Raw genomic sequence first — 15180 nt, 5'->3', positions numbered from 1 at the left:
GCCTTCTGTTCCCTTCCTGATACTTCCAATCCTCTTGTTTAGCTCCAGAAACAACACCAAGTCCTTCCTTACCCTTTTAGAGCTCCATAATACCTAGTAATACTCCAAATGCACCAATGTATGCTTTTAAACATACAAAGTGCATATTTGGACAAAAACGGTTATGAAACCTAAGGAATCACTTCTAGATGATGCCAAATATGAACTAAACAAGGCTTTAAATATGGTAAAATATAGTGACATCACTTGGGCAGGAAGCAACGCACATAAATCTTTGAGATAAACTGTAAATGATGCTTCCTTAACTTCTATCGACTCTTGGCTTGATGTAGATTACGCCAATATCATCTGGCTCCCGAAAAAATGTCAGATACAGCGCCAGCGAGCTTCCAAAGTCGACTACTCCAAACTTTCTTTATCTCCAACCTTCTTTCACTTTCTTTCTCTTCTTCACCTCTGTTCACTCCACCTCTGTTCTCCCACCACTAACGGAGCTACCCGCAACCACAAAATGAGCAACCAAATCCATCAATGGTTCCCACCATTTCTGAAACGTCACTTCTCTCTCCTCTCTCTCTCTCTCTTCTTCCTCTTTCCTCACTTTCTGATAGCAGTATGTACAACCATAACTCAGTGACAATGTATCATATCAACCACAATTATTGACATGAACCTGATTTGATGGAATACAAAACTCAGCCAACCGGAGAAACCATCAACGCTACACGTCAACGACTCACCTCTTTACGAATACATAATCACTTTAAAAATCGGTCCTAAAGCTCAATCCAATAAACAAATCAACGCAATGAAGAAAATACGATCCTCTTCACATGTCCACCAAACTCACAATTCAACGACTCACATAACACAACAACATACACGAGAGTTAAGGGGTAGCCGATACCTTCTCAACAAGACCGGTTTGCCCTCCGGTGAAAACGTGACACGTTAAGGCACATGTTGTGCACAACGAGAGTCTCTTGGTTCACAAACAGCGGCAACTAACACGAACAACATAATGATACTCCCAAAGTCGAGGATCATTTAGCCGGATTAGAAATGATAGAAACTTGCTACAGTGCAAGGTGAAACGAGGAGGATTTAATGGATTGAGGGGTCGCACAACAGTTGAGGAAGGCTGCTGATATTCTCAACTCCAATTGCTGCTAGATATGACACACTAGTCCAGCAAGAGGAGGCTGTTGCTTGGATATTACACACCAAGAAACAATGAAGTATTATAGACAAAGAACAAAGAGATAGACTCATAAAATGAAAAGGAAAATTGATTGATGATTCTCAAATGAGTTTACATGTGTTTATATAGGGATATGAGACTTGGTAACAAAGCCAAGTATTAATTATTCTTAAAACTAAAATAAAATAAATATAGATAGTTGAATGAAGACCCAACTCTTGATGTTTTCCTTCCTAAGGTTTCATTCCCAAGGTGAGTTGAACTCCATTAAAGTGATTATTTTGGGCTTTCTTGGGCTTGTACTCAAAGTTGGCTGGACTTTATAAGTATCATCCCCAATAGATTTTGCCATGCTCTCTTTGGTCATAAGCTCTTGAATTAGCCCATGAAGTGCATTACTTAGCTTCTTAGCTTTTGTTGTAGTCATTGGTCCTTCAGGTACAAGCAATAGTTCTTCAGCTACAAGCTCCTCTGGTTCAAGCTTAGCTTCATTTTCCTTAGGTTCAAGCTCAGCTAAAAGCTCATCCTACTTAGTTCCGTCCATGATAACATCATCCTCCTCCTCTTGAAAAGGATTTGTCCTCAAATCTGGATCATCTGCCACAAAAAGAACTAAATCATAAACATTTAAGCTTGAACTCACATTGTACTTACCTTGAAGATAAAGTTGGTATGCATTGTCATTGATCTTTCTTTTGATCTCAAAGGGTCCATCAATTCTAGGCATTAGTTTTGATTTCCTTTCAGCTGGAAACCGTTCTTTCCTCAAGAGAACCAACACTTGGTCTTCGGGTTTGAATACCACCTTGCGCCTTCTTTTGTTAGCTTGTTTTGCATATTGCTTTTTCTTCTCCTCAATGTTAATTTTAGCTTTCTCATGGATCTATTTGTCAAGGTCAGCTTTCTTTTTCCCATCCAATCTAGCTCTCTCACTCAAAGTAGAGGGGTTAGATCCAATGGAGATAAAGGATTAAAGCCATAAACGATTTGGAACGGAGAAAACTTAGTTGAAGAATGAACTAATTGATTGTATGCAAACTCAACATGTGGTAAACAATCTTCCCAAGTTTTAATGTTCTTTTTGATCAAAGCATGCAAGAGAGAAGAAAAAGGTCTATTGACTACTTCAGTTTGCCCATCAGTTTGCGGATGACAAGTAGTGGAGGATAGCAACTTAGTCCCTAGTTTAGACCAAAGTGTTTTCCAGAAGTAACTCAAAAACATTATATCCATATCATAAACAATTGACTTAGGTACTCCATGAAAACGAACAATTTCCTTGAAGAACAACTCAACAACATGCAAAGCATTATCAGTTTTGTGAAAAGGTATGAAATGAGCCATTTTTGAAAATCGATCAATGAACACAAAAACTGAATATTTACCAGTCCTAGTTCTAGGCAAACCAAGCATAGAATTCATAGAAATATCATGCCAAAGCTGAGTAGGAATAGGATATTGATACTTAGCGTGATGTTTTTGATGGCTCTACAACCAACACACATGAGCCAACTTCCATCCTTTTTAGGCACAAGTAGGACTAGGACCGCACATGTGCTAATGTTCTCTCTAATATGTCCCTTCTCCATGAGCTCATTAACTTGTCTTTGCAGCTCCAATGTCTCCACGAGATTAGTCCTATAAGATGGTTGATTTGGAAGTGATGCATCAGGGACGAAGTCAATTTGGTGTTCTATACCTCTTATTGGCAAAAAACCGTTATGGTTCTCATATGGAAATATATCTGAGATTTCCTGCAAAACATCTAGCAAATCACTCGGGAGCTTAGGTGCAAGGTCAGAGAATGCTATAAGTGTTCTTTATACACAAGCAAAAGAAATGGCTGTTGAAAGTACAAAGATTTCCTTACTTGACTCTCTTTGACAAAGAAGTTAGAGTTCTTACTCAAGTTTTGTTGGTTTAATTTCTTTGTCTCAGCTTTTTTTCAACTGGACCTAGTCTTGATGGACCTCCAACGGAGTTAAAGGAACCAGAGTGATCTTCTTTCCTTTATGCTCAAAGGGATGCTGGTTGGTGTAGCCATCATGTATCGCCCTCATGTCAAACTACCAAGGTCGTCCTAGAAGGATATGTGTTGATGCAGCATGGGAAAGTGATTTCCTACGCTTCGTGGCAGTTGCGGAAGCATGATGACAACTATCCTACTCATGATTTGGAGATGGGTGCTGTAGTTTTTGCCCTGAAGATTTGGAGATCTTATGTTTATGGTGCAAAGGTGCAGGAGTTTACAGATTATAAAAGCCTGAAGTATATATTCACTCAGCCCAAGCTGAACTTGAGGCATAAGCGGTGGATGGAGCTGGTGGCGGATTATGATTTGGAGATAGCCTACCACCCTGGTAAGGCTAACTCGGTTGCAGATGCTCTGAGCCGGAAGAGGGTAGCTTCGGCTCATGAGCAGGAGATGGAGTTTCTGGTAGGAGAGATCGGTGCATTGAGATTGTGTGCTGTTTCTCAGGAACCGTTGGGTTTGGAGACGGTTGATAGAGCAGATCTTTTGAGCAGGGTGCGGTTGGCTCAGAAGAAGGATTTGGGGCTGGTGAATGCCTCAAAGGATGTGGATTCAGAGTATCAGGTCTCATATAATGGTATTATCTTGGTGCACGGTCGGATTTGTGTGCCCAAGGATGAGGAGTTGAGGCAGGAGATTCTGAGAGAGGCTCATGCAAGCAAGTTTTCTATTCATCCAGGAGCGACTAAGATGTACCGTGATCTCAAGAGGTACTATCACTAGGTCGGGATGAAGAAGGATGTAGCTAGTTGGGTCGCGAGGTGTGATGTGTGTCAGCTAGTGAAGTCTGAGCATCAAGTTCCAGGAGGGTTACTGAAGAGTCTTCCAATTCCAGAGTGGAAGTGGGATATGATTACTATGGACTTCGTGGTGGGTTTGCCAGTGTTCAGGACGTTTGATGCTATTTGGGTCATTGTGGACCGGTTGACTAAGTCGGCACACTTTTTGGCCATTAAGAAGACTGATGGAGCAGCGGTCTTGGCTAAGACGTATGTGAAGGAGATGGTCAGGCTGCATGGGGTGCCAGCGAGCATTGTGAATGATAGGGATTCTAAGTTCACTTCGGTGTTCTGGAGAGGGATTCAGGCAGAGATGGGCACTAAGGTGCATATGAGTACAGCTTATCATCCCCAGACAGATGGACAGTCGGAGAGGACGATCCAGACGCTGGAAGATTTGCTGAGGATGTGTGTGTTGGATTTGGGAGGCCATTGGGCAGATCACTTGAGCTTGGTAGAGTTTGCTTACAACAACAATTATCAGGCGAGTATTAAGATGGCTCCTTATGAGGCTTTGTATGGGAGGTCGTGTCGTACACTGTTGTGCTGGACTTAGGTGGGGGATAAGAGCATTTACGGGGCATATTTTGTTCAGGAGACCTCAGAGAAGATTCGGGTTCTCAAGCTGAACATGAAGGAAGCTCAGGATCGATAGAGGAGTTATGTCGATAGGAGGAGGAGAGATCTTGAGTTTCAGGTAGGAGACAGAGTGTATCTCAAGATAGCCATGTTGCGGGGTCCAAACAGGTCATTGACAGAGACTAAGTTGAGTCCGAGGTTTATGGGTCCGTTCAGAGTGATTGAGCGGGTGGGACCGGTAGCATATAGGCTGGAGTTTCCTGAGGTTATGCGTGCGTTGCACAAGATTTTCCATATTTATATGTTGCGGAAGTGTCTCCATGAGGATGATCAGTTGTTAGCTAAGATTCCTGAGGATCTTCAGCCTAACATGACTGTGGAGGCGAGACCAGTGAGGGTTCTCGAAAGGAGGATCAAGGAACTTCGGAAGAAGAAGGTTCCTTTGATGAGAGTCCTATGAGACTTTGATGGTGTTGAGGAGCAGACTTGGGAGCCTGAGGCGAGGATGAAGGCAAGTTTAAGAAGTGGTATGAGAAGCAAGCAGCGACTTGAGCTTGTCTAGCCTGGTCCCATCTATAATCCATGGCTGAAGCGGGAATGGAGTATTCCAGTCCATCTCTCTTGTTTACTTGGTCGCTTAGGGGTGGTTGGTTGTGCGACTAAGTTACAAGATAAGGTGGTGCTCGGAGTACAAAATTTCCGTTAGGCGGTAGTTTGAGGGAAAGTTTCCTGAAATAGAAGTTTCTAAAAATGGAAAGTTTCCAGAAGTGGAAAGTTCTGAAAATGGAAAGTTTTTTTTTGAGTTAGAATTTGTCCATTTTTAGTGTTGGAGAGCCTTGGAGGGGCTTGTGTGGCCTTAGTGGCAGACTTTTGAGTCATTTTTCCCGTGTGTGGCAGTCTTTTTAGTCATTGTGTGGCCTTTGTGGCGGGCTGTTTAGCCAGTCGTGTGGCCTTTGTGGCGGGCTGTTTAGCCAGTCGTGTGGCCTTTGTGGTGGGATGTTTGGCCAGATGTGTGGCCTTTGTGGCGGGATTTTTAGCCAGATGTGTGGCATTTGTGGCGGGCTGTTTAGCAAGAGTTGCCTATTTGGACGGTCCTTGGGGACAAGTGGTCTTCGTGACCGTCCTTCGGGACGAGTGGCCTTGGTCGCGGTCCTGTTTAGGACATTTGTTTCGCCTTGGTGGCGGTCCTGTTTAGGACATTTGTTTGGCCTTTGTGGTGGTCCTGTTTAGGACATTTGTTTGGCCTTAGTGGCGGCCCTAGTGGCAGTGAGATGATCCACGTGTGGTCATGAGGTATTCCAGGGAGAGGAATATGTGGTTGGTAGGCCATTGTGATGTTTGACGCGAGCCACGGGAAGGATACCTGGATAGGGATAGGATTCAGACGTGTTCAGAATTGTTTGCTCGCGACTCTAAGGGGACTTTGGTTCTCTTAGTACTGCCATATTCTAAGACTTTGTGGCTTGGGAGTATGGTTGATATATCGACTTCGGATGACGATCTGGGGACGCGCTGTAGGGTGGCAACCGAGAGACGAATATTGGACTTCCTTATATATTATGGCATGCGGGCTTAGGCCCGATGAGGAGCCAACTTTATGGCATGCAAACTTAGGTCTGATGAGGAGCCAATAAAAACTCAAGGTTTAGACCTATGGGTAAAGGAAAGTACAAAAGTCGAGAGCAAATAATGCTTGGAACGTGAGTCTATCGCCTAGAGGTGACCTTCCGTAGATCGGTCGGACGAGTGTGGGCCGTGGAGACGGTCGCACGGGAGTCCTTGGTTGATGGATGTTCGAGGATGAATCTATGTTGGTGGGGGAGAATTGTAACATCTACGAACCGAAATCCCAGTTTAGGGGTTGCATCTGTCGATGCAAGGTTGGTTATCTGCAGACGAATTTAAGTTAAACGCTGCGTTTTGGGTTAGGGAAAACACTTAACACGAGTTTTTTGTCATTAGCCGTGTTTAGCCGCTTTTGAGATAAAGAAAAGAGAGAGAAGGTGTTCCTAAGTGTTCTTGAAGTTTTTGGGTGATTTGAGGAGGTTTTTGTAGAGATCTATAGCTGAGATGGTCGTAGGAGCTTCCTAGGAGTGTATTCTTGTTTGTTTGTGGTTCAGAATCGTCTTGGAAAAGTTAAGTGCAGGACCATGGCTTATCTAAGCTGGAGATTTCCATAATCTGCTTGTTATGTGTTGTTTGGCTTGTTAGATTGTTATTTGGGACGTTAGGAAGCTTTCTTGTGGCTTGGAATCGAGTTTTGTGGTTGTAGGAACGAAGATCCGGCGAGAAGCTTCGGGGGAAAATGATGCTCGACATGTGCATCGGTCGATGCACTTTGTACGTCGGTCGATGCATGTGCGAGGATGGCGCGTAAAACCTAGGGTTTTCGTGCTATGTTGAGCATGCGTCGGTCGATGCATATCTTGCGTCAGTCGATGCATATCTTGCGTCGGTCGATGCAAGTGAACCTTGCATCAGTCGATGTATATCTTGCGCGGTCGACGCAACCCTAACTGGTGTCGGTCGATGCAGAGTCCTGGTTTGTTATTGTTGATTGTTGATTGTAGGTTGATGGTTAGAGATGTCTCTATTGCTTGTGTGTATAGCCCAGTAGATGGGAGGATTGCCTTACTGAGTGTTTATAAAATACTCATGCATTGCAAGTTGTGTTTGTGGTGTAGGTAAAGGCAAAGTGTGATCGTGGAATCAAGGCAATGAAGAGGAGGATGTTCTAGGGTCTCGATTGGTTTTTGTCTGGCATTGCTAGGTTGCTAGAGTTGGGTCATTAGAAACATTGCTAGGTTGTTGGTTCTATGTTTTATGTTGATTGAATTTTGGATATTATTTATGTTATGATTATTGGATATATATTGGATATTGGCATTTGTTATTCCATTGTTGGTTGTGATTGTGGTTAGGTGGCTAGTGGGTATGAGACCACTAGTTATAGTTTATTTATTATTATTATTATTTACTATTTATTATTTATTAAAAAAAAACGGGTTGGGTCGTTTCAGTTGCTCCCTAACATATTGTTCGCCCGTTTCATTCAACCATTCTAGTTTAAAAGGCCGCGGATGAGGTCTGGTCTCAAGTCCAAGCTTCCTAACAAGAGTATCACTAGCAACGTTAGTTCAGCTTTCACCGTTAATGATCAAAAAAAAAAATTTATCTTTAACTAAACATCTAGAGGGAAAGAACTTCTCCCTTTTTTCTCGGTCATTGGACTTAGGCTGCACGTTCAATGATCTCCTAGTGACCAGAAGTGTCCCTTGAGTTAGATATTCAAATTATTCTTCCTCTTCGTCAAAGATTGGACCGAGATCTTCCTTTTTCTCTTTATCGTCCTCGGACTCCACTTCACCGTTGTCTAGGAGGATCATTACCTTTTGATTCGGACATTTGTTGGCATAATGTCCAAGTCCTTGACATTTGAAACACTGAATATCCCTTGCCCGATTTTTGGTCCCAACTGCCTTTCCTTTATCAAGACGAGCAAGAGCATTAGTCTTAAAAACTGAATTTAATATGGTTGGATACTTATCTTTATCTTGATAAATTTGTTTTGGAGCAAAGGAAGGTTTAGAGAAACTCCTCCTCTTGGTTTGTTGTTCGATTAGAATCGCCTTGTGCAACATTTCCTCAAAGCTTTCATATTCTTGAAGCTCCATTATGTCATGAATGTCTCGGTTGAGGCCTACAAGGAATCTGGCCATGGTAGCTTCTAAGGTTTCATCTACGCCAGCCTTGATCATTAAGCTTTCCATTTCCTGGAAATAGTCCTCCACATATTTGATTCCTTGAAGCAAGCGTCTGAGTTTTTGGTGGAGATCTTTATGGTAATGAGCCGGCACAAACCGTTTCCTCATCAAGGTAGTGAGCTCATCCCATGAAGCTATTGGTTTTCCACTTGTCCTTTTCCTGTGAGTCGAAACTTTATCATATCATTTAATATCATAGTCTATAAACTCAGTTGCTGATAACCTAACCTTTTTGAGTTCAGAAAATTTTTGACAATCAAACACTAACTCCATTTTCCTTTCCCATTCTAGGTAAACATTCGGATCGTTTTAACCTTCAAAGGTTGGAATTTTAGGTTTCAAACCACCTAAATTGTCATTTCTTGTACCAAAAAGATTAACATCACCTTGATCACAGTTTCTATGACTTCGTCTAGGTCGGTTGATGGATCAATCATCTTTTTCATGGAACTCCTCTTCTTCAATTTCCTCCTCGGGTCGGTAAGTCCTCCTTGAACGTTCTCTCATGGCTGCAGGTCTAGAACGGGTTTGTTGGCTGTTCTGAATCTCGTCGAGCCTCTGGTGTAGTTCTTTTAGACCTTTATTCATAAGGTTAGTAATTGTGTCATTCAATGCCCTCATTTGCAAGTTAGATAGCCCGGCGACAGAATTTCCTGGCCGATCTCTTTCTCCATCACTTTCCATGGTTTTCTGAAAACTTAACACCAAAAGTTAGCAGATAAAAAATCCTAACACACTCAAGTGTTTCTCTCGATTTTGGTAGGTCACTCAAGAGATTTCTCCCTAAGTTCTAAGAGAACAAATCCAAGAAACCCAATGGAATTCCCAAGCAACAAGGGACGAAGGATGATAGAAAGACAAGAGGATTTTGTGAAATCTGTTTTAACCACCTCAAAGCTGGATTTCTCCTCAGCCAGCATGATTTCTCTTCCACCACCTAGCCAAATGCAAATCNAAATTTTTTTTTTTTTTTTTTTTTTTGTCAACCAAACATTAAGCTAGAAAATAACTTTAAGGTTGGTTGCCCAAACCGGAGGATACATGTTTACAAAAGAAGTTCCAGAAGATAAAGATCTCGAAGAACGAGCAAGACAGTCTGCCGTATATTTGACGTCCGTGGGATCTTCAAAAGCATGAAGGAAGGAAAGGATGGTTGAAGTAAGCTGAAATCATCCAACAGGTTGGAGAAAGCGGGCCATTCATCGGGAGACTGCACCATCGCCACTAAATCTGCACAGTCCGTCTCCAAACTCTGACAGTCAACACCCGCCGCCAGAAGGGATTCCATCGCCCAAATCAAGGCCTGAAGCTCCGAATGTAGGGGAGAAGGGCATCATCGCTGGCTTTTTTTTTGTTATATATTAGGATTTTTTTTTCTTTCTTTATTTTTTTTTGTTTTTTTTTGTTGTTGAAAATAGAGATGGCCTAGGTAGGGCGATGACCCAGATTTAAGATAGAAAGAAGAAGAAGTGTTAGGAAATGGAAGATGAGAAGATGAACAGACAAGTATCGGTTGAGTGGCTCTGATACCACTTGATACGCCCAAATTCGAGGATCACTCAGCCGAATTAGAAATGATAGAAACTCGCGAAGGTGCAAGGTGCAACGAGGGAGATTTAATGGATTGAGAGGTCGCACATCAGTTGCGGAAGGCTGCTGATATTCCCAACTCCAACCGCTGCTAGATATGACATAGTAGTCCATCAAGAGGAGGTTGTTGCTTTGATATTACACACCAAGAAACAAGGAAGTGTTCTAGACAAAGAAAAAAGAGATATACTCATAAAATGAAAAGAAAAATTGACTGATGATTCTTAAATGAGATTAAATGTGTTTATATAGGGATATGAAACTTGGTAACAAAGCCAAGTATTAATTATTCTTGAAACTAAAAGGAAATAAATATAGATAGTTGAATGAAGACCCAACTCTTGATATTTTGCTTCCCAAAGTATCATTCCCAAGGTGAGTTAAACTCTATTTTCGTCACCCCTCTTTGACCACAAAATAAAGTAATTGTTTTGGGCTTTCTTAGGCTTGTATTAGGCTCAAAGTGGACTGGACTTGATAAGTATCATTCCCAAAAGATTTTCTCATGCTCCCTTTGGCCATAAGCTATTGAATTAGCCCTTAGCTTCTTAGCTTTTGCTTTAATCATTTGTTTTTCAAGTATAAGCAATGGTTCCTCAGCTCAAGCTCATCTGTTCAAAGTTAGCTATATTTTCCTTATGTTCAAACTCAGCTAAAAACTCATCATATTTAGCTCTTGTCATCATCACATCAGATAATATTGTTCCATCCCTCTCTTCCTATAATCATATCTAAGACCTGTGGCAAAACATCATCTAAATAATAAAAATATGGTATCAGAATTTATAAATGAACTTCTTGAAATAATAAATTTACTATAAACAAACAAAATTTGGTTCGTCTTCCTTCACAGCTTTGGAAGGAAGTTGAAACTAGTCTTCAAAATTGAAACTTTTATGTTCTTATAAAACAATGAGAGGAAACCAATTTTGAGTAATACCTTGGCAACAACTTTGAGAGGATAGTCTCTAAGTAGTCTTGCATCAACGCATTGCTTCACTCTGTCTTCACTTAGTTTAGGGGTTGCCTGCGACAACACACAATATCTTTAACAATAATTCATTTCTAGGGAACATTTAGAGTCGCAGTAATCAATATAAACACACACACACAAAACAAAAACAACAGAATTGTGGAAAAATCAATTCCACAAGTAAAGTCAATACTATATCAGAAAATGTAAATTCAAGTTACTCTACTCCACAAGTAAATTTAAGTAACAGCAACCACTCAGTCAGGTAACTAACACTTTCTTTAGAATTGTTCTCTTAGATGTTTGTGTATTACATTACATGTCACTTGTTGAACAGAAACAGACTATGAACTACTACTAGTGTTGATAATGTGTAATCAGGGATCACAATTTTATAATTCTGTACTTTTTTATTGGATATGCAAATACGAACTAGGCTACCTTTGTGGGTTTGGATAAAGAGACATGTATCCTTGTATCAATTACAAAGAAAAAACAGGGTTAGTATCGATATGTATTAGAGCTTAACGGGGAAGGGAAATGGATATGATCATGATTAGAAAGTCGCGTTTGGAGATTAGCTCTGTGTTTACTTGACTAGGCCTTTCTTTGGTTGGATTCAATTGAAACAAAAAGTCCAATCTTGTTACATGTATAGAACATTTTTTATCACCATGGTGATCAAACTTGATTAGGCCTCTGTTTGGTTGGATTAAATTGAAACAAAAAGTCCAATCTTGTTACATGAAATGAACACTTTTGATACCATGGTGATCATTACATTCTTTCATATATTATTATTACAAATGGTGACTAAAATACATGATTATGGATATATATATATATATATATGTGGATAAATATTATAATCGGAATAGGGAATATCTGTTTCATTTTCATCATTTGCCACCTGAGGATGAGGATGATGATGGTTCGGTTGAATGGTCGAACTTACAAGTTGGACCGGATTTGCAAAGGCCAAAGCGACTGAAATCCGGGCAAACCGCTTGATTAGGTCTTAACGGTAAGCCATTGTCGTTGAGAGCCAGTCCAGGCTCTATCGGGGTTATATTCTTGGGGTGATGGTATTTGCACTTATTTTTCAGATTACAGTTTCCTGTTATAAGATAGGTGCCGCACTCTCGTTTCCCTGGATGTTCTGGCAATTTTTTGTCAGACATATTTTCTCCTCTCTTATTAGACTTGATATTGTTTGCATATACTTGATTATTTTCTACATGTATATATAGTAGAAGAAGATATCTAGCATTAAATACTCAAATGACATGTTTAGAAGAAATATATCATCATTAACATTTATTACATTTAGTTATTATTGTAATTTTGTTTTTACTATAAGATAATGCTATATTTATCTTTATTTATTTATCATTACTTGATTATTTTTTTAGTAATTAAATTTACCAAATACTTTAGATATAAGTCATTTCATGAGTTACATAGCTTTTTGCTTGAGGAAACACCATCATATTTTATAAATTAGATACAAAAGTTATTATGAATACAAAAGTCAAATCTATATAATAATAACAATCTCTAAAAAATAATTATTACAGTTGCATTTTTTATAATAATTTTTCATTAGTTATAATTTTCTATTTTAATTGTTAAAATATATTAAACAAATTGTTACAAATGTTTAGTTTAACCATTTTAGTTTTTGGTATATCTATATTGTTACAACTTACAACTTTTACCTAATTTGATAAATCATTGCAAACTTTAGGTTTGTTTGGTGAATTTATGAAAAACTACCAAAATATATTTTAGTAATTACCTCTTTATGACAGCTTTCATAAAAAAAATATATATTTATTACTAATATATATTTAAGTGAATCATTGTAACCTACCATTGCAACATTTGATTCATTGACAACCGCTGCAATTTAAAATTAAATGAATATTGTTACAATCTTTGCTTTATTTGATGAACCATTATAACTTTCTGTTTATTTGATGCAACATTATAGATTTCTCAACATTAATCATAGGAAAAATGGAAAATCACTATACATAATTATTTTGTTGAGGACACACAAATCATCAAAAACACTAGAATTTTGTCTCTTTGCCTTTAAACAAGAACACGAGATTCCGTTTAACCTTAGGTTCGAGAATAGACGAGAGCTTTCACCTATGTATATACGTACAGAAATTAAACTTCCACGGAAATTAGCGTAAATAATTCATATTTCCGTATAGTGATTCTGATGGAAGAACCCTTCGTGCCGAATGTATATGTATATGTGAATGTATATGGACAATCAAAAGGTGCATGATTGATTGTTTATCTAGGTGCACATTCTAAGTCACAATTTATATTCATTTTCCTTAAGTTTGTTGACCAGACACACATCTTGTGGTAACTTAATACATAAAATGCATTCGGAAGCCAGATACGATCAATCAATGAACCGTGTGACCCAAGCCTCTTTATTTTAAACCTAAGCGTGGATTAAGGTGTTGATAAACACCTTAATTGGTTGAAGATGCAGTAGCTGTAGCAGATCATTGTGCGGAACAAGGAGCTGCTAGGAAAGAGGACTTAGGAGCTTTCGTATTTTTATTGTTTATAGATTTTACATAACCTCGATCACCAACCTGCTATGGTATTCGATCACCTACTTCGTGTGGTACTTCGAGTTGTTCTTGATTTTTGTTGTTTCTGTTTTTTTGTATTTTTGTCATCTTAGGTTGATAGTCAAAACCCATATTATTGTTTTGCTTGACTTACATTTTTCTGATCACATCTTATCTGCTGGTGTAACAACTATTTGGATTGATAACCTTTTGTACTACAACTGCATAGAGAATTCACACCCTGGGTGAAAATTCTGTTATCAGCGTTACAAATAGTTGCTATAAAATTCAATAGTAAAAAATGTATGAAAACTTAGTGGTGCAAATGGAAGTAGTTTGAAGGTGAACTACAAATTACCCAAAGCAAAAATCTTTGACAAAAACTATTGATTTAAAACTCAGTTTATCCTTTTAAAAAACTATTTTAACAAGTTATACTAGTAACTTTATTTTTTACACAAATTTATACATTTTAAGTTAGAGAGATAGGAATCACCACAAAAATTGTAGGAGAAAAAATAATATTTGACTTTCTATCCCCAATGAAAACAAAAGAAATCTTAGCTTTACAAAATTCAACAATAGAGAAATCTACAAATTTAATAAATGGGAAACAAAAACAGATACAAACTTTGAAAATACGATTATGAAAATAGAAAGTAGGATGTGTATGGAATTTGTGAAGGATCGCTAAAAAAACTCTGCCCTTTCCTACATCTCTCTGTTCCTTGTTTATACAAAGATGTGCGAAGTTTCATAAGTTGTTGCTGCGTGTCAGTTTTTGAGATTGCAGGAGATGAGTAAGCCTTTGTTGATTGATGTTATTGTCTTGCTGTTTAGTCTTGATGTCTTCATTTCTTTGTCTTGAAGTCTTTTGTCAAGAATCTTGAACTGTTATATAATTGGGTTTTTGTCTTCATGTTTTCTTGAAAAACGGAGTTTTGATGGAGTCGGTCGGTGGGAGAGGTAGCATCTCTCAGTTTTCCTTTACAAAATAATATACTAAATAATATATATATATATATATATATATTTCTTGTTATATATATATATATATATCTTGTTATATATATATATACTAGATAAGGGCCCGCAAGATGTGCGGGTATTAAAATTGATGAAGAAAATAAATCCTAAAACCTAAACTATTTTTAAAAAATATAAAAAGAAATTTTATTTCTTGAAGTAATTATATAAATAATTTTAGTTAGAGAAAAAATCATATTTGTATTTAGCTTCATACATTTATTCATATTTTTATATTTTTAATATATTATAACAATTATTACTATATTCTAAAGCTAAATTATACTCCACCAAAACTTTTGCCAAATACATATCATTACAATTATTATTATTGTCAAATTTCAAAAACCTTTCACAACTTATTACAAAATATTTTACATGCAAATAATTCATCAAAGCAACATATAATTTAGTAACCACTTACAATTTTACTGTATGTTTCACCATAAAAAATATGCTCTTAACCCCTAAATCATTTTATTGTTAAAGTATGCTCTTTATCATCCCCTATAAAATGTCTTTTAAAAAAAAATTATGTTGCTTGGCATAATTATAGTTCTTATAATTACTAAAATAGTTTTGTGACATAATTTCTTTAACCATGAAATTTTTTTACTCCAAATATATGATGTT

The 15180-nt window shown here is 38.2% G+C and overlaps 1 protein-coding gene across 1 annotated transcript; it reads right to left on the bottom strand.

The window, feature by feature from the left end:
- On the bottom strand, window positions 11540–12129 carry LOC109128828 (zinc finger CCCH domain-containing protein 13-like). Its single transcript, XM_019235928.1, has one exon. The coding sequence runs from the start codon at window positions 12097–12099 to the stop codon at window positions 11818–11820; it is 282 nt and encodes a 93-aa protein (XP_019091473.1). The 5' UTR covers window positions 12100–12129; the 3' UTR covers window positions 11540–11817.

Source organism: Camelina sativa, chromosome 14 (assembly GCF_000633955.1).
Source record: "Camelina sativa cultivar DH55 chromosome 14, Cs, whole genome shotgun sequence".
Classification (NCBI taxonomy): Eukaryota; Viridiplantae; Streptophyta; class Magnoliopsida; order Brassicales; family Brassicaceae; genus Camelina; species Camelina sativa.
Note: the sequence above shows the minus strand (reverse complement) of the source record. Positions and strands in the feature narration are given on the sequence as shown.

What these genes read in the sequence shown, in the direction of transcription:
- LOC109128828 (XM_019235928.1), bottom strand. Translation starts at nt 12,099, where the DNA reads ATGTCTGACAAAAAATTGCCAGAACATCCAGGGAAACGAGAGTGCGGC.